The sequence below is a fragment of the Rhipicephalus microplus genome, chromosome 7, assembly GCF_043290135.1.
Source record: "Rhipicephalus microplus isolate Deutch F79 chromosome 7, USDA_Rmic, whole genome shotgun sequence".
Classification (NCBI taxonomy): domain Eukaryota; kingdom Metazoa; phylum Arthropoda; class Arachnida; order Ixodida; family Ixodidae; genus Rhipicephalus; species Rhipicephalus microplus.
The window spans coordinates 4,677,621-4,697,966 of NC_134706.1; the positions used below are offsets into that span (position 1 = coordinate 4,677,621).

Consider the following 20,346-nt stretch of genomic DNA (forward strand, 5'->3'; position numbering starts at 1 on the left):
AGTGGCTTCTTGCGTATCAGTTTCTGTCGTTCCTTCTTCAAGTCAAGGCGAATTCGAGAACGTACTATTTTATGGTCACTGCATCGTACCTTGCCAAGCACTTTCACATCCTGCACGATGCCTGGGTGTGCACTCATTATAAAGCTTACTTCCTTTTTACTTTCCACTTTAGGGCTCCTTCATGGCTACTAATGGTTCACTCGTTTTCGCTAGAGTGCCCCGCCGCAGTGGTCTAGTGGCTAAGGTACTCGGCTGCTGACCCGCAGGGCGCGGGTTCGAATCCCGGCTGCGGCGGCTGCATTTCCGATGGAGGCGGAAATGTTGTAGGCCCGTGTGCTCAGATTTGGGTGCACGTTAAAGAACCCCAGGTGGTCTAAATTTCCGGAGCCATCCACTACGGCGTCTCTCATAATCATATAGTGGTTTTGGGACGTTAAACCCCACATATCAAATCAATCGTTTTCGGTAGAAGGTATTCCAGATCCATAAATTATTGCGTTTTGCGAATTGTACTAATAACTACCCTCCCGCATTTCTAGTACCAACGCCATAATCCTCTGCTGCCTGGTGTCATGCCTGTTTCGTTTCTACCTTGGCATTGAAGTCGCACGTTGGTATAGTACATTGTGTTTACCTTACTCATTGCCGATTTCACGTCTTCATAGAAGCTCTGTATTCAGGCTGTATTTAGGCACGTAGACCTGTACTACCTTCATCTTGTAATTCTTATTGAGTTTATTTTGATACCTACCACCCTTTTATTATTCCTATAGTATTACTCTATGTTATTGGCTATATTTCTGTAGCACTTTGTAGGCTTCATCTGTCCTCCTAACCTCACTAAGCCCTGTAACATCATATTTACTACCCTCTAGCTTCTCGAATACCTAGTACCACAGCAATACAAATTGATAATGTAGCTCAAAAAGAAAAAGACATGACAGACACACACAACCAGACACCACAACGCTTGTGGTGTGTGGTTCTGTGTGGTTCTGTGTGTCCGTCGTGTCTTTTTCTTTTTGAGCTACATTATCGATTTGAGCAAGCACTAACTAGCCCAAGAGCAAGTCCTCCTGCATCACAATAGTACTTACGAACGCTGAAGCGACACCTGAACTGACAGACCAATGAATTCACAGTGATTCAGTCTCGATGGGTGTTGGAAAGACTTGCCCCCGTATTCACAAACGCTCCTCGACTCGACTTTCACCCTTCACTTGACAGAGTTGTACACTGCGCCGCTGCTCGTCTGGAAATGACGCTGTGCTACTCAAGAATAGCAGCAAATTATAACTGATATGCAGTGACTTTTTTAGCCTAGAGATGGCGCTTCCATCGGCTTTCCATCGGCGCTTCCATCGGCTTTGGATGACATGCGCGCCGTGTCCCCCCAGGTGCAAATTGTAGTATGCACAGTACCGGAAGTACCAGTACGCAACGTCAACCTACAAAGAGCGGTTGTCGACGCAAACAAAGAGATATGGCAAATTAGTCGAGAGAAGGGTTTCGAGGTAGTGGATTTAAACAGGGAAGTGCACAGGTGGGGTGGATTCCAAAGAGACAAGATTCATTTCGATAAGAGGCTTGGACACGAGGTGGGCTGGCGACTGGCAGGACGCGCAGTAGCTTTTTTGGGGGGCTCATGGGCCCTTCGGAGTCCGGGGTAGCTCGTAACAGGGAAAACAACCAGGAGGACGCTTTGACAGGTAGAATTGCGAAAAACCAGAAAAAAGGTAAAATAAAAAGGAAAAAGGCGCGTGTTGCAATTAGTTACATAAACATGCAGGGTGGCAGAAAGAAGGCAAAATGGTTAGAGATTGAGGAGCAGTTAAACAAAGAACAGATAGGCGTGTATGCGGTTACAGAAACACACCTTAGAGACTTGGAAGAGCCACCACATATTGAAAATTATGTTTGGGAAGGGTGTAACAGGACCATATCGGAAAGGAAAGGTGGGGGTGTAGGAATGCTAATTCATCGCGGAGCCAAATGGGTTAGAGTGAAGCAGACGTGTTCAGAGCACCTCTGGGTTCTGGGCACAGTAGGTGGAAAGGAAACGTGGCTAGGGGTAGCCTACTTGTGGACGGGGAATAACTGCAGAGAAAAGAACCAGGAGATAGTGGATTGCATGAGTGCGGATATTAAGGAATTTGGTAATGGGGCCGAAATCATCCTTCTAGGGGACATGAATGCCCACATACATGACCTTGACGGATATTCAGACACCAATGGGAAGTTATTACTAGATCTTTGCGAGCAACATAGTCTGGAGATAGTTAACACGGGGCCTAAATGTGACGGTCAGATCACATGGGAAGTCGGAAACAAGCAATCAAGTATTGATTATTGTCTCATGACTGAAGGAATTTACCACAAACTGACAGAAATGAGGATAGACGAGGAAGGCATTAACAGCTTGGGTAGTGATCATAAACGAATAACATTACAAATGGGATACGAAACTGAAAATATGAGCATGGAATCAAAGTCTGGCAGCTCGTATTTAAATGACAAACAAATAATAAATATAGCCGCAAGAGTCGAGGAAGAAGTAGGCGAAATACCAGACAAGGACTGGGAGTATAGTGAGCTGTTACATCTAATGACGAAGGAGATAGGGAAAGAGAAGAAAACTGTTTGCTGGAAAGGAAAAAGGAAGCCAAAAAGTTGGTGGAACAGGGAAATCCGGGAGGCGATCGAGAAGCGACGGGAAGCATCACGGGAGCATAGAAAGGCAAAAAAGGAGAAGCGGCCGCAGGACGAAGTAAAAAAAATATGGGAAATATATTTAGAGAAAAAATCCCTTGTACAGAAATTGGTAGAGGCGAAAATTAAAGGTGAAAGTGAACGCTGGATGACAGAGATACACGAAAAAAAGGCGGCCGCGCCTAGGATTTTTTGGAGCCACATAAAGGCGCTAGGTAGGAAGTCTGTCACAACGCAACAACATATTCTAGATGAAGGAGGAAATCAATTGGAAGGGTACGAAGCGCTAGGTTACATCCAAAAGGTAACAGCCGATTCGTTTCAAAAGAGCGTCCAGGGGATCTCCCCGGTGAGTAAAAGTGTGGCGGAGAAAGCAACAGAGGAAGAGCTAGTACTTGATAATTTCAACTGGAAAAAGGCCGAAGGAAAAATTCCAAAGCGCACTGCCGCGGGTTTATATGGGATTCCCGTTAGCCTCATTAACGAACTAGGACATAACACTAAAGAAGCATTGTTAAAAGCAGTAGAAAAAAGCTTAAAGGACGGACAAATACCGGACAGTTGGCGACAAAGTAGAATGAACTTAATCTATAAAGGCAAGGGAGAAAAGGACAAGATTCGCTCGTATAGACCACTAACCATTACATCGGTACTATACAGGTTGGCGATGCAAGCAGTAAAAATGAAAATAGAAACATGGGCCGAACATAACGATATTTTGGGAGAACTTCAGAACGGATTTCGAGTCGACAGGCGGTTAGACGATAACCTGTTTGTTCTCACTCAGTGTATAGAAATATCTAAAGTAGAGAATAGGCCCTTGTACGTGGCTTTTCTAGACATCACTGGGGCATACGACAACGTTAATCAGGAAATTTTGTGGGATATATTGAAAGGAATGGGCATGGGCGACGACTGTATACAGCTTTTGAGGGAGATATACCGAGAAAATACAGTTTGCATAGAGTGGGAAGGAATGCGTAGCAAAGAGAACGTTGAGGTTAGCAGGGGTCTGAGACAGGGATGTCCTTTGTCCCCGCTGTTATTCATGCTGTACATGGTGAGTATGGAAAAAGCGCTAGATGGTAGCAACATTGGTTTTAATCTGTCACACAAACAGGGCGGCATGATGATTGAGCAGAAGCTTCCAGGTTTATTTTATGCGGACGATATCGTCTTATTTGCGGACAGTCGAGATGATATACAGCAGCTGGCGAATATATGCGGAAGGGAAGGTGAAGCTCTTGGACTAGGATTCAGTGTAACGAAGTGTGGATTGATGGTATTCAATGATCCCTGTGATCAGACGGTGTCCATACAAGGCCAAGAAATACCGAGGGTAAGCGAATACAAGTACCTTGGAGTATGGGTAAATGAGAGTGATAGATACATGGAGGTACAGGAAAAAGCCTCGGCAGCAAAAGGAAAGAGGAATGCGGCAATAATGAAGCACAGAGCGTTGTGGGGATACAATAGGTATGAGGTGCTTCGAGGTCTGTGGAAGGGTGTAATGGTTCCAGGGCTTACTTTTGGGAACTCAGTGGTGTGCATGAGGGCAGAGGTGCAATCGGGAATGGATGTAAATCAAAGGACTGTGGGACGCCTCGCGTTGGGTGCTCACGGGAAGACGACAAACGAGGCTGTAAAGGGCGATATGGGGTGGGCAGGTTTTGAGGCGAGGGAAGCGCAGAGCAAAATAAGGTTCGAAGAAAGGCTACGAAATATGAAGGAGAGTAGATGGGCAGAGGAGGTGTTCCGTTATTTGTATAGGAAGAGCGTGGACACACAGTGGAGAAAAAGAACTAGAAGACTCACTAGTAAATATACGGCTGGTACTGTAAGCCATATGTCAACAAAGAGCGTTAAGGGAAAAGTCAGGGAGGCGGAGAGGATTTACTGGATGGCAGCTATGGAGAAAAAACCGGCTTTGAGTAACTACCGAAAGGGCAAAAATGAAATAAGGAGGGAGGCATTTTACGATAATTCAAGGGGAAGCGCTTTACTGTTTGAAGCGAGATCGGGTTGCCTTAGAACGCGTAGTTATAAAGCAAGATTCAGTAAAGAAGAAGAACAATGCACATGCTGCGGGAAAGATAAGGAAACGGCGGAGCATGTTCTGATTGAATGTGGAGATATCCACCCAGGTGTACGTTTGGGCACGAGCCTACAGGAAGCCTTGGGTTTTAGGGACAACAATGGAAAGCTGAACACACCCGCGATTGAAATAAGTAAGAGACGGTTAGAGTATTGGTGGCAGAAAATTAGAGAGAAAGGACAAAAATAAATATTGGAAAAATAAAATATGGACAGTGTGCCGTAAATGGCAGAGAACTTAAGCTGAAAATTTACCTTTTTTTCCATTAAGATAGAATTTATCGAAGTAGAGGCATTAGGCCAACATCAAAAAAGAAAAAAAGTTTTTTTTTTTTTTTGTCGAGCCTGGTGGCATACTTGTCACCACCCCGTTATAAAGGGGACGCTCATAGCATCCATCCATCAAGCGAATGTGGAGCGTTGAGTGAAGGCGCGTTCTAGAATACGGTGGTTACTAAAATACTAATATGCCTAAGCATCTCCACGTATCGGCAACATTACGCTACCAGAGACGTTCTGCGTGTGTGACTACTCTGCAGGGTACCGCAATTTTCGCTGTCAACGAGATGTACTCAAAAAGATCTGGCGTCAGAGGTTTGGTGTCTGTCACCCTGAAAGGACGCTGGAATGTGCTACACTCCAGTGACAGGGTGGACTTCTTCGAACGGTGTGTGTCAGACCCGAGCGCTGGTTCATTCGGCAGCTATACAGAGGTAAGGGAGAACGAGGTAAAATTATAACGAAAATAACGTTCAGTAGTTATTTAGCAGGGGCTTAACCAGCCTTTTTTTGGAGGGGGGGAAGATAGAGTTCAGCTATACTTTATGTATACTTGTGCATGCGTTTGTATGTGTGCGAGTTTCTGTACACAAGAAAATTTGTAAATTTTCTTGCGGGGGTGGCGGTTGGCATCCCACTGGTAGTGCGACTGATGTCAAGAACGTGGACGTGCTTCTTAAGATGCACAGGACCAGCCATATAACGCCGCTGCAGTGGTACAAATATTACTGGGCTCGACCGCTATAGTCGCGGCTTCGATCCCTGTCACCATGGTCGCCCCTGGGTGAAGGCGAACCGCTGCAGACCTATGTACTTCGGTTTTGGTGCGAAAAACGCCAGCTGTCCTACATTCCTGCAACCCTAAATTACTAGTACGATGTGATTGCGATCATAATCAAGGCATGGCTTTTGACGTGTAAACCACCAGGAATGTTTGGGATTATAAGCTCAAAAAACGCCGATTTACACCACCGTATACTACGTTAAAACAATTACAGACACTAAGTTGTAAAGCGAGAGAGCTACCGCGGGCACGTCGCAGCACACCGCGGCAACCACGGTAAAATGTTCCTATGCCCGACTCTGCCAATCGTCATGTATATGTCAGCATTATGATTGGCCGTAGCGCAGACAAACGACTTGGACGAAAGAAGGCACATTCAAGGCAAAGGCAGAAAACAGAGTGCTATATATTAATTGACTTGTATATGTGTTCTTGAGTGTATGACGCAGAAAACGCTTTATATATATATATATGCAAAAAAACCATTCCATTATTATCCTACATGGTACACTATAGCCGGGCCCAGTTACACTTCCCGGGAGCACAACATCTTACCCAATGTTTCTGTCGTACCATTTTCCTTGTTCTCAGGTGTGCCCGAACGGCCGATCCGATGGCAAGAGCATATATCAGCTTACTTACTCAATTGACCACGCCTCCGTGCTCTGCCACGCCCCGGGCTCCACGCGCGCATTAGCCTACGACAACGAGGACGCACTGGCTGTAAAGGTAAGCGATTTGTTCCTCCACTATACCACCACCGCCATTCTCAGTGTACGTCGCACGTTCTCTGTATTGCATTTATGATTGGCCTGTGTTTTTGATTTTGTTATAGTTCTGTCTCACTTAAATCCGCGAGCCTTTCTTTCCTGCTCAACGATAAAGCTAGCTGGCTGTCTGTAGCTTTGTCACATGAAACATTCGTCCCTATAAAGAAATATACCTTAAGGAAATGCAAGGTTTCACTTCAGTGCTCGGGTTTGAACAAGAGCCTTCCCGCTCCGAAGGCGAGTGCCTTAACCACTATGCTACACAACAATGTTCAGAAAAATGTTAATGTATCGGACCAACATGAGTGCGTCGCCATATGATCATTTTTCGCATCACTCGTGTGTGCACTGACGCCGATGGTCAATTAATGTGTTTGATGTGTCGGCTAAGGCTATCTCCTTAAAGAAGCCATGACACCCGATATTCGCTCATAATCTGCGTTATGATGGTCGAACCTCAAGTGTTCACGAACAAGCTGGCGAAAATTCAGTGCATTTGGTCGAGAACACAATTTATAATGAGCATTTTTATAAACACTTGAGTGGTTCGAGAGTCTTGACAACCACTGTGTATACTCGCGAGCCGTGACGTATCAAGCCTCTTGCTTTGCAATCACCTGAATTACAGCCAATCATATTGTTTTGTGGTCAGTTGTGCCTGCAATGGAGCTGTCAGAGCTTTCTTACATTCGGCATAGAAAACTAATCGGTCTGCAGCGGCTGAAAATTTTAGGTAGCAGACGACGGCCCCACTTCGTGAAGAACATGACTCCACACATGCCTTGGCAAAATGGCGTTGACCGGTGGTGTTGGGCAGTGTTTATAGCCGATTACTTTTAGGGCGCACTTTGAAACGATATATTATTTTACAGTACAATTTTCATCCGTCTACAGGCACAACCAACCCTCCACTCCGATATTTCACTGAAAACCACAAGTGGCCTTGTCAGGGCCCCTTTAATACAGATGGTAATGTTCACAACTGTGGAGGATGTATATTACCCATATAACTTTACGAACCGTAGAAGCATGTGTGGTTTCGAAGAGCGAAATCTTGACGATGAAACTGCATCGACGAAAAAGAGGGCAGCTAGGAAAGACCGTCCGTTTACTACTGGGTTAGATTGACGCATGGAAGTACAGACAGAAGAGTTGCTCAGTTTCCAAGTAATTTAGATAGGCCTAAAATTTATTTCAAGCTTGTCTAACCCAGATGCGAGGTGAGCGTCTGTCTTTCATGCCTGCACTTCCTTTCGTCGATGTAGCGTCATTGTCAAATTTTCGCTCTTCATAACCACACATACAAACCTCACTTGACGCAGTTAAACGTCTTTTTTTCGCTATCACTGTCTCACGTTTGAGACGAAACTGTGACGCTCTTTTCAACGTGCGCAGCTATGTTCTTCAAAAGGTGATGGATTCCCCGATTTGAAGCTCGGCATCGCTGCGTACGACATCGACTATGACGACCATGACAACGAGTGCGCATCCCTGAACAGATTCGGCCGGCACAGCCGCCTGAAGCAGATCAAGAAGGTGTTGGACTACATGCGGCTCTATCTCGGCAACAGCTTTAACGTGAAGGAGTGCGCAGACTACGAGGGCTGAATGGAGTTTTGTCTGAGCCACGTTCCCGTCCGATGCCGTCCCTGAATGATGCGGCCAAATTTACAGTGTGCAAATTAAAAAAAAATGTGCAGCTTCAGTGAGAGCAATGTTTACGTGGCCATTTTTACATGTTGATGTTTACGTTTACGTGTTTACATGTGTCACAAAAGGAACTGCTGCACTCGCAGATAGTTTATTTTGAAGAAAACGTGGTTAATGTACAGTGCCAATATTCATGAAAGGGAACACGCGAGCGCGTGGCCTGCGTGCTCCAGCGGTAGCCTGCAGCGCGTTCTAGCGGATGCGAGAGCAGTCACAGCCTCTTTTCGCGTCATCTAGTGACGAGCAAAACAATCAATAATTGGTTATCAAGGAGCCGCACGTGCACTCGTTGCTCCTTTAGCCCAGCCGTGTATGTAGTGATATAGAACTGGTGGCAAGATTGTGACCCCTCCCCATTCATGGCGATTTCACAAGAGGCCGGTCTCTTGCGTAATCACATCGAAGGGGAAGGGGGTTGCAGATTTTCCGACAGTTCCATATAACCGATGACTGGTTGTCTTGCTCGCCACTAGATGACGTGAAAGTGGCTGTGGTTGCTCTCGCTCCCGCTATAACGCGCTGCAGGCAGCCGCTGAAACGTACTGGCCATGTACTCACGTGTTCCCTTTCATAAAAAAATGGCAGTGTACATATATGATAAAGTACCACGTTTGAAAATGACGTTCAAGTTGCAACAGTTTTCGGGGGTCTTCCGAAAAAAAAAAAGACATCAATCGCTTAGAGTTACTGATGCTTGGCTTATGCGATTTTTCTTATAAATGTGGAAGGCCTCGCTCACTTCCCTTGTCAGCTCATCTTTGTGACTGAAAGGTACTTGAGTTTCATGGAGCAGCGGCATATAAACACGTTCAAAGCAGTGCTATCTAGTGTGAAAAGGAGCATTATTTCTTAGCGATCTCTTGTGTTCTGAAATCTGTGTGTAATGTGACGAATTTTAAATCGTACATTTCGCATTTTGGCAACATTGGAGGCAGGATAGTGCCTGAAATGAAAATTTTCAGCTTGAGTTTACGTCTCTGTAAGAAGACAATGTACTTTATTCTTACTGCTTAAGAATGGCGTATAGGAGCTAGCCTACGTCATTAAAATTTATAACATCTTGGCGTTTTGATTGGGTAATTTTCAGGTGGTGTCGCCACCCGCTTTTTTTTAGTTTTCTCGCTTATCAACTGCTTTCTTGTGGGAAGCCTCATTTCGATATATTTAGAGTAATTTTTTTGATACGAGAAAAATCATTTTCTCTCGTTCGCTTATCTTTCACTGCGAGGCTGCTTAAGCTATTTGTAACTCAAGTTTCATCGCTCGGCCCCGCCGTAGTGTTCTAGTGGCTAAGGTACTCGGCAGCTAACCCGCTTGTCGCGGGATCGAATCCCGGAGGCGGCAGCTGCATTTTCGATGGAGGCGAAAATGCTGTAGGCGCGTGAGCTCAGATTTGGGCGCACGTTAAAAAACCCCAGGTGGTCGAAATTTTCAGAGCCTTCCACAACGGTATCTCTCGTAATCGTATGGTGGTTTTGGAACGACAAACCCCACATATCAATTGGTGTTCTATCGTGCAAACTTCACAGATGCGCATGTGCCGTAGAAATATGGAAAGCTCCTCTACCGAGTACAAATGTGCGAGCGTGAAACGAAGATGCCTCCTTGGTGGAGGGAAGTACGTGAAGAACGTGACAGAGATAAAGGGAGATATAAAGAAAACGGCAATATAAATAAAGGCAATAAAAAGTAGAGATAAATAAAGAGAAAGAGGTCACAGAAAAACAAAGAAAAGGTGTTTTTTTAAAGCATAGAAAAGATTTGCAACAACCAGAGATAGAGGAATAAAAATGAGGAAACATGGCAGGCCACCCAGCTCAGCTCTTCTTTTTCTTTGTGTGTGTGTGGGGGGGGGGGGGGGGGTAGCTTTGCCTCTCTAATGCGAAGCTGCCATTACTTTCAATTTTTTTTCTCACTTTGTTTCTATCTTTTTCTTATATCCTTGCATTTCTTTCTGTGTGTCACATTGCGCAATGATACCACCCATTTTTGTTTTCCTTTTTCCACGCCTGGAATCGTACCCACCTATCACTGCTTAGCAGCACAACACTTGAATTTATACAAGCAACGAGAATGGCGATGCACTCACGTCTCAGCAATTATGAAATGTGGCAACGTGAAATAATGATTGAATTCGATAAAAGACCAGATCGCAAAATCAGAAACGGCTGATCGGGGACAAGCCGACGATCAACGTGGCATCTGTTATTGGAAAACAGCTTAAGAAGTACGCATGTGACCACCCCACTATATAGCGCCACATTTTGGGACCCTATCCGCCAACGCCTCCTCTATTTTATCGATGCCGACCCGATGCTCTCGATGCAGCTGTTCACCATCCTCTTCTCTTGCCCTTTCCTGTTTCGCCCACTACGTAACCTTAACGTGTGCTTTGCAGTCATTGGGGAAAGAGCTCCTCATGCAGTGCCTCACCACCAAAAGCATATGAAGTAATGTTCATGTTTATTTGTGTACATATTTCGTGAGGCGGCGTCTTGCATTCCGCGTGTTCACAATATTGGTGGTCGCGCTGGATCTGTAAAAGATATGGTGTTTTTAGGGAGCATATCACCGTTCCTGGCACTATATTTGGGCGCTATATTTGGAAGCGTCATTGCAATGCCACTGCGCATGCGCTGACATGAAATGTGCTGCGATGCAGCGGCGACATTGCCAACATTGCTTGGAGCCACGAAGAAGGAGCACGAAGGAACAGATCTTACAGGCTTATGACATTGGAGAGGGACACACGTCTATGGCATCTCCGGGCGAAAGCGCTCGGGATCACGTGCGAGACGCCAACAGCGCTACCCCTCATGTAGCGCCACACCACGACCACTCCCTAAGGCAGACCGACAGCTTCCGTTGAGAAACGCGCGTTTGCTCTGGCATTGAAGAAAATAAAGGAGCTGTTGCTAGTCAGTGCCGGTTTTCCCGTGTGAGGTCACCATCGTGGTAACCGAATTCAGTAACTCGTAACAAGGCTCACTTGAAAACTCGGAGCACGCTTAAGCTCGGGATTAGGCGCAAAACACAATTCTTGTACGCCGTTTTGTTCGTGCCCCATGTTTCATCATGAACCAGCACCGATTCACCCAGCTTTCTCTTAAATGCTTAAGTTTTCACGCTTTGCATTTCCGATGGAGACGGAAATGTTGTAGGCCCGTGTACTCAGATTTGGTTGCACGTTAAAAAACCCCAGGTGGTCGAAATTTCCGGAGCCCTCCACTACGGCGTCTCTCATAATCATATGGTGGTTTTGGGACGTTAAACCCCACATATCATCAAGTTTTCACGCTTGGATTACGTATAAGCCTCGATAGTTCCATGAGAAAAGCGATGTTTGTGCACTTGTCATTGCCCATCGTAGGCATTCTGCAAGCGTCTGATGCATGCACGATTGCGAAGTACCTACAACACCTTAACTCGGCGTTCTTCGAAGCACCAAAAGGACCACTGCGTGTCGGTAAGGCAACTCGTGCACCAACACTGCGCACACTGGTAACGTCTTAGCTTTTTTACGGTGACAATTTTTATTTTCCTTACGAGCTGTCTGCTGTTATGATTCTAAAGGGGCTGCCACATGATTGATTGATATGTGGGGTTTAACGTCCCAAAACCACTCTATGATTATGAGAGACGCCGTAGTGGAGGGCTCCGGAAATTTAGACCACCTGGGGTTCTTTAACGTGCACCCAAATCTGAGCACATGGGCCTACAACATTTCCGCCTCCATCGGAAATGCAGCCGCCGCAGCCGGGATTCGAACCCGCGCCCTGCGGGTCAGCAGCCGAGTGCCTTAGCCACTAGACCACCGCGGCGGGGCAGGGGCTGCCACATCGTCAAACTACTTATTTCACTCACGTAGAGTTCGGGGCACACGTGTCGCGCTAGCGATGGGGTCAGCACAGTCTCGGTTTGGAGCTGGCGCAACCTCACCGCCTCCCACCGGGTAAGATCCCTGTGCGGAGGCGGGAAGCCACGCCGTTGCTCCCTGTACCACGCGAGGATGTCGCCGTAATCGAGCAGCTGCTCCTCGCCTTCTTCTTTGGTCGCCGTCGCGTCTTCGGAGGCGGGCGCGGCCGCGGTCCGGCACGTGGCGAGACCACGGGCCGCGGCATCCGCCTCCTCGTTGCGGTTCGGAGATCCTGGTATCAGGTCCCTACCCATGTGAGCCGGGAACCATTTTAGCGTCAGCCTCGACTTGGACTCGTCGCTTGCCAACGCCCTAGCAGCCGCCCCGCACACGGCTCCGCGCGAGAAGCTACGGATGGCCGTCTTGCTGTCACTGAGTATTGTCCGCACGCCCGGGGAGCGCGCCGCCAAGGCTATCGCCATCTCCTCGGCCTGGCTCGCGCTCCGCGTACGCACGCTGCATGACGTGACGATCTTGACTCTACGTGAGTGAAATGTGCAGTGTGTGCGCGAGCGCGAGAGCCACCCTGGCTCACATACTCTGGGGATGTGACGCAGACAGCGCGGACGGTCCGGTGTTACCGCCGCAAGTAGAACAGCGTGTGGGGTCTACGGACCCAGAAGACCAGCGAAGGGCCGTCCGGCAGCTCGAGGTCGCACTGGCGCTGCAAAGGCGAAAGGGGGACACCCTCAGTAACCCGAGCGGCGCCGGGGCACGAAGGCCTTGAGGTCTAGGCCCGCGTGACATTAGGACTTCTAGTGTAACGTGAGATAGGGTGAACCCCACGCCCTGCGCGGCCGGAGGGAATCCCGCATGCTGGAACCCAATAAAGTTTATTCTCTCTCTCTCTCAAACTACTTATTGCAGTTGCCTTTTTGTGAGAGCTCCTCTCTGTATTTCAAGCACGAGTAAAGGTTGAATTGGAATAATTGCATTGGAGCTTGTAAATTATGGCTGAGCTATTTCTAGCGAGTGGGAGACAATAAACCATACACTAGTTAGGCAATTCACATGGCCGAACCCTTCTTGCAATTTAAACCATAGCTGTGCAGTAGTGACAAATCGTACCAGGCGTCACACCGTGTGAACTGCAAAACGAGCGGGTGTCTGAAAGCTGTCTACCATTTACGAATATCTCAGTTCATGATCAGTATCAGCAGGTATGGCATCGAGAAATATCTCTGGCTCATTCACACATGATATATGAAGCTCCGATGATGAATCGGATGATGATAAGATAGCCAAAGCGGATGGTTACGCCCTCGTGTCGTTTTGGAATAAAACAGAAAAGGATCCTGTGATTTGTTCTTAAAGTACTACCAATTTTCTGGCCCCGTATACTGCTCGTCGTGTATACGTGCGATAATCATCAACAGAAGCGTCAGCACGAGCATAACTATCAGCATCATCACTCTACTGCTCGTGCATTCCCGGGTTATCTGTCGTCTCCAAACGCGCAAATCGTTTTCCAAGCGGATCTTGCTGCTCAAACGGTTTTCCCATTCTGAATCGGTGAGTGGATCTTCGGTGTAAAGTGCAGCAAAAGAAGCTGGTGTTTCTCTTGAGTGCGTAAAAACTGGTGCGTAAAACGGGTGGGGGGTGTCTCCTTCCCCCTTTGTGGAAGTGCGAAGTGTGTCCCGTACTTTAACTCATTAAGATCTGTCTCGGTATTGCTTAATCATCAGGGTTATGGCTACGCAAGCTTTCGGCAATAATTGTGGCTAAAGGTCCCCGAGGTTGCATTCACAGAACTGTTTACTTCACAACTTCACTCCAGAAAATCCACAGACCTAAGACGGGCCCTATTGTGAGAAGCGTGTCATCGCTTATTTTCGTTGACTTTTATTCATCCATTGAGAATATTGTTCTCCTTTCAGCTTTATGAGCGGTGGATGCGAGCCCGCTACGCTACAACTTTGCATCCCCCTCTCCTAGTAATGCCCCCTCGCATGCCGATGGTCGGAGACCAAGTCCCTAGATTTTTTTTCCACTTTTACCTGATTTCAATGATTGAAACGTGAGGTTTAATGTCCCGAAACCATCATAAGATTATGAGAGACGCCGTAGTAGGGGGCTCCGGAAATTTCAGCCACCAGCGTTTTTTTAACGTCCACCCAAATCTGAGCACACGGGCCTACAACATTTTCGCCTCCATCGAAAATGCAGCCGCCGCAGCCGGGATTCGATTCCGCGACTTGCGGGTCAGCAGCCAAGTACCTTAGCCACTGGGTCAACGTGACGGGACTCCCTTTTACCGAAGTACCAATTACCTCCACTCTCAACCACCACTCACGGGCAACCGGCGTCTGCCACCATGTTGTCCATCCTAACGTCCGGATAGAGGTCCGGATAGACGTCCATCCTAACGTCAGGATAGACGTCCGGATAGACTCCGCCTTGACGGCCGAAGAAATAATCTGGCTCATGCAATGTTCTCCGAAGGCGCCATGGCCAGCGACAGTCAGGATCATGACGTCAGTCCGAAGTGCACGCCCGTTGGCGCAGACTTATGTGCATCACCCTTCAAGGAGGAAATACCACGGACTTCTTCAAGGGACACTAAACAGAAACAATCAGTTGTTTTAGATCTATAAACTGCACTCTGAGAACTCTGATATCATAAGTTTTGCTGTCATAAGTTCATTATTAGCGGAGAAATCGAAGGTTGTTCTATTTTTTTTATTATCGGGCCTGAATCTCCACGCGTAACGTTAGAAATTCCACAATGTATTTTTCGTATTCTCGCGACATCAGTCCGATGAAATTTTCTCAGACTTGGTATGCCAAGTCTATGGCACCCACAGGTTACAAATCAATTTATCGATTACTTGAATTTTATCAATTACAAATTACGTAGCACCCAGTAGACACTTTCAAAAATTGATGACGGCACAGTTTATGATGCGAGAACTTCAAGGGGGCGGGTCTACCCGCAGCTTTTTTTTTTTGCTTTTCCTCACTTACCAAGTGTCGTGTCGCGGTAAGAGTGCTGTTTTGGGGATTGTCGAATTGTACTTTGATGCGCGAAAAAGCGTTTTGGTATTTAGTGTTCCTTTAAGTTGTATCGAACTATATAGGATTTTCAAAGTCGCGTATGCCTAAGTACATTAGCCTCGGACCTTTCAGCTGAGAATGCGACCGTTACAATTTCTCTTCCCACTAATGAGTCTTCATTAGTGCGCTGCACGTTTTTTCAGCAGGCGTTAGTAAAGTGTTACAAAAGCATCGCCTCCGGAAATGAGCGTTAGCCATTGAGATTCGTCGAGCGTGCTTCAACAGAGGTTACTGCTTAATAATAATAAGGAACAGGAAAAATTCTGATGACTTTAGTAAGGGAGAGTAACACGCTGTCAACTTTTCATTTCAGGTGGCCAGTTCAGTTGTCAGCATGCTGTTCGAGCAATCAGTGGCCCACGTCCCGGCCTTCGAGCCAGCAGCTGTAGCAGTAGCACCACCGCCGGTTGTAGCGCCTGTGGCACCTGTCGAGCTGGTGGCGGTCGCAGCCGGTACGTAAATAAAACCTTGGTGTGAACCATATCATTCCCTAGTACTACATTGCAGAAGCAAAATAGAAAAAAATAGGCAAATCCCACTTCCCTTGAGAATAGACGTTGTGCGAAGCATGCTGAGAAAAGGGGAGCGTGTCGCATTTTTTTTATTGAGTGACATGTCATGAAATAACGCTAAATATATGTACAAATGTCGCACGCCCAGACATATGTTGAAGAGTTGCAGATGCTTATATAACCAGTTGTTTGCACTTCCGCAACGACGCTAACAGGAACATGCGTATCGGCAACACCAGAACTTGATGTGAAGCGCTGATACTCGCGAGGATGCTGCCCCTGGACGCTGCTACATAAATCGACCTCAGCGCATGGCACCTAATTGACGTTAACCCGACGGGGCGGCTGTATGAAAGGAGTACAATATGTACAGTTTATAAAATTGGATAGGCAGCATTGCAACCACTATTACCATTTCACGAAGATTAGTGTCCATTTGCAAAGTATCTCTGAGACCTGGTGTAGCTCTGCGGTATAGAATGCTTCATAGCCACGCAGAATGCTTGGGTTTGATCCAAGCTGGGACCCTGACATTCATTCTTTGCATTCGTGGGGTTGGTGGTACCGATGTCAGGTAACGCTCATGCGTTAAAATTGCCCATGTGTGTCCTCGTCGTTACTCAGTAGATAATAAGTGTCAATCACCTGGGATGCATACAGGCATATCAACGGCACATGCTCACCCGTGGGTATGTGCCACTGAAGTGTTTGACGACGTACACGACGGGATTGTGACATTATTCATGTTTTGACCAGCATGTCATATTCGTCAAACCAATTTACCCTTCCATGCTATTTTTGATTCACGCCAAGTTAAGGGGGTGAGCACGAGAGCAATCAAACGTAAGCGGGTAGATAGATAGATACGCTCAAAGTCGCCGAAGTTAGTTAAGACCTCTTTCGCATTTAAAACATAGCATAACAGTGGCCTAGATATGGTAGTCGAATTGGCGCCAGATAGCCAAACCTGAAAACCCCGGCCAGTGGCCATTAATGAAAGGGGGCTGAGCCATTCGGGCAGTATATGCATATATACCTTAATAGACTGGGCACAGTCGCGAGCTCCCTATGGTTGCAAGGATCAGAATACGGCTCATACCTTTGTGCCGGCTACGTTTTCGCAGTCCATTTGCTTTGAAACAATAGCACGTAGGATGCTTCACTCGCGACAGCGGCCGTGCTTCCTTGGGCCTAAGCTTCAATGCGATAAGCCAGGATGGATGCTAAAAAAAGTTTGCTCATAGCTTTACTCCGTATGACATTCCACCGCGTTGCTATCGCATTCATTGCTTCACTCTAGCTGCGCATATGCAACATTCATTTTTCCTGCATGTCTTCCTGCAGAAGATAAAGAGAACAAGCTTCCGTAAGTACACTGCCCCTTGCCACAAGCACATACTGCGAATAATTTCATGTGCTCACATGTATTTTTTGGGTATTAGGTAGGGTAAATAGCCCATGTAGCAAGTGCAACGTTGACGTCACTCTTTTTTTTGTGTTGCTGATTTGTTACTGTTATCAGCAGTTATGGTATTTTTGCGGGTTACTCACCTGCTACAGCCTCAATATAGACTGTCAATACTGCAAATAAATAAATTAGTAAACAAATAAATGGCTAAAATAAATGAATAAACATAGTTCTTCGGACAATATGTTTACCATCATGCACCGGGTAATTTCATCCTTCGATGCTGAACTGTTGCTTCCTGGATGCTTGCAGCCTTCACTTTTTCATTGATAAGGATGTTTACACAATATATAGCCCTTCCTAATATGAGTATTTTGATTTGTTAAATGAATATCGTAAGCTTGTTTGTTACAGACACGATACATTCTTATTTCTGTAAAATGCTTTACCATGTAGTTTCTAATGCTGTTATAATGTGAACAGATACCGACATGCTTAAAAGTAAGTCATGTTAAGTGAACTAATCTAATCAAAATGTTGAGAACAAAAGCCGACAAAGCCATTCGGCAGTGATAAAATTTTGTTGCGCTTTCCTTAGCTTGTCTTTTTCGGCTTGCGCTACTTCGTGTTTCCTCTCTGAGGATTAACCCCGAATGTACTGAAGGCACTTTTGTTTGTTTCATGCAGAAACAATCTGTGGCTGGCAACAGTGTTACTGTGCACGATAATCTGCCTCCTCGTCGCCATGTCCGTGGCGGCTGTGATCCTCATAGGAAGCCTTGGTGAGCAACTTTTTCTCACACCTGAAAATTTATGTATGCCACTGAATAATAAGCGCCACCTTTTCAAGCCTCACACCTAATATGCCATGCTCTATGAACACGCAATCTGTCACTCTGCCAAGATCAATAATAATAATAATAATAATAATAATAATAATAATAATAATAATAATAATAATAATAATAATAATAATAATTGCAACTGATGCTATACCCAATGAATTTCTTGTTCGTTATGCGGAATGGTGCTCCAAATAGCTAACACTTATATTCTCCAAATCATTGTCTAGTGGCGAAGTCCCGAGTGAATGGAAATACGCAAAAATCATTCCTATACGTAAATCTGAAAACAAGTCAATTGTGTCATCATACAGGCCTATTTCTTGGTTATGTACATGTGGAAAATTGCTTGAACACATAGTATTTAAACACATCTCCGCCTTCCTTGACAGAAACAACATAATTGACCCCCGGCAACACGGTTTTCGCAAAGGACTATCGACTACCACACAACTACTTGAGACAGTTCACGACCTCGCTAGTGCTCTAGATAGCCATTGTCAAATTGACATTATATTCCTTGATTTCGAAAAAGCATTCGACCGAGTCTCCCATCACAAGTTGCTTATAAAATTAAAACCGATCCTGAAAAACGATTCTTTACTAACATGGATTTGGGCATACCTTTCCCATAGATACCAAAGTGTCTCTGTAGATGGCTCAAACTCCACCCCCACTTCAGTTCCATCCGGTATACCACAAGGCTCCATCCTTGGCCCACTTCTGTTTTTAGTATTTATTAATGATATAGTCTGTGACATACCCGTTAAAATAAGGCTTTTTGCAGACGACTGCATCCTGTACCACGTCATCAATGACCCCAACGAACAGATCACCCTAAACAAATCCCTGGATAAGATACACTCTTGGTGTTCGACTTGGCAGATGAGCATTAACCCAAAAAAGACCGTCGCTATGAGAGTTACCCGCAAAAAAAGTCCCTTTCTTTTCACCTATTGCAGCAACAATAACTGTATATCTCTAGTTAGCAGCTACAAATACATAGGGGTTATAATTACCTCCGACCTAAAGTGGAACGAGCACATAGAGTACACACAAAAAAAGGCAATGAAGGCACTCGGGTACTTACGCAGAACCATTGGAAAATCTACCAAAGAAATTAGAATGTTGGCGTACAAAATTTACGTGAGACCCATACTGGAATACGCGTCTCCTGTGTGGGAACCTCATACATAGGCAAACATTAAAAAACTGGAACGTGTACAAAAAAAATTCATAAGGTTTATTTACAACGCTTATAGAAAAAACACATCCCCCTCGACCCTCCTTGAAAGTTCGGACTTGGAACCCTTAGATCGCAGGCGCTGCCGTGAAAGACTGAAACTATTTTATCATATCTATCACAGTAACCTTGGAATCGATAAAACTAAATATATTCTACCGTCGAAATCACGTATAACCCGGTCACATCACAGCAAGAAAGTCCAGGAATTTTCATGCAGAACCACTGCTTTCCAAAAATCATTTTTTCCCGAGCAGCACGTAGTTGGAATGCCCTACCCGATGAAGCTGTTTCATCCACAACTGTCGCTTCATTCATGAATGCGATAGCAAATCTGCCAGCTATCCTTTGAACTTTTTTTTCTTTCTTTCTTTTTATTTCATTGTCACCGCATTTAATCTCTCCCGTGTGTGTCTGAGTTGTATTACTTTCCTATGTTCAGCGCTAGCTCAATTGTATCACGCTTCGTCGATTGTGTCGATAAGTGTTTTTCTCGCCTTTTTTTTTGTCAACAAAACTTGCTCATTCTGAAGCGCTGCATTGACTTCAATGTTTGTAAATCCCTGTTTTTCTTCTATATTTCCCCCGACATATTTTTTCTGTTTTAAGCTTCTGTTGTTGTTTTTTTTTGCCCTAGAAAATGTCCAATCAAGTGTATCTATCACCCACTCCTGCTTACGACTTCGCATAGAAGTCGGAAGTATTCATTAAATAAATAAATAAATAATTCGGGTCACACGTTCCAAAACCATATAGATATGATTATTAGAGACGCTGCCATGATTGAGGCCCGAGGTTTCGGTCAAAAGCAACGGTTGACTGTTTTTTTATGAATGGCTTTTTTTATTTATGCACACTGTTAGGACACACGACAAAGCAGGAAGGACAATGTCAGGCACAACTTCATGTTTTTCAGAAATCAACAATGAGAAAAAAATTCCACTAAAGGAACCAAGCCGAAAACAAGTGCAAATGAAATTCTAGGATTCAATACCCACAATAATCACAACTCGGTAGAACGTAGG

General features: G+C 45.6%; 1 protein-coding gene across 2 annotated transcripts in view; it reads left to right on the forward strand.

Moving 5' to 3' along the window:
- The window catches only part of LOC119180303 (uncharacterized), a 78,246-nt gene that overhangs the window by 17,209 nt on the left and 40,691 nt on the right, over nucleotides 1-20,346 (forward strand). The window contains exons 9-11 of one of the 2 annotated variants that reach the window (XM_037431463.2): nucleotides 5,343-5,516; nucleotides 6,458-6,595; nucleotides 8,032-8,324. The exons of the other annotated variant lie outside the window; for it this stretch is intronic. Coding sequence (XP_037287360.2) covers nucleotides 5,343-5,516; nucleotides 6,458-6,595; nucleotides 8,032-8,244 — 525 coding nt within the window. The 3' untranslated portion in view covers nucleotides 8,245-8,324. Of the gene's footprint in view, nucleotides 1-5,342; nucleotides 5,517-6,457; nucleotides 6,596-8,031; nucleotides 8,325-20,346 lie in introns of those variants that run through there. 2 annotated transcript variants of the gene reach the window in all.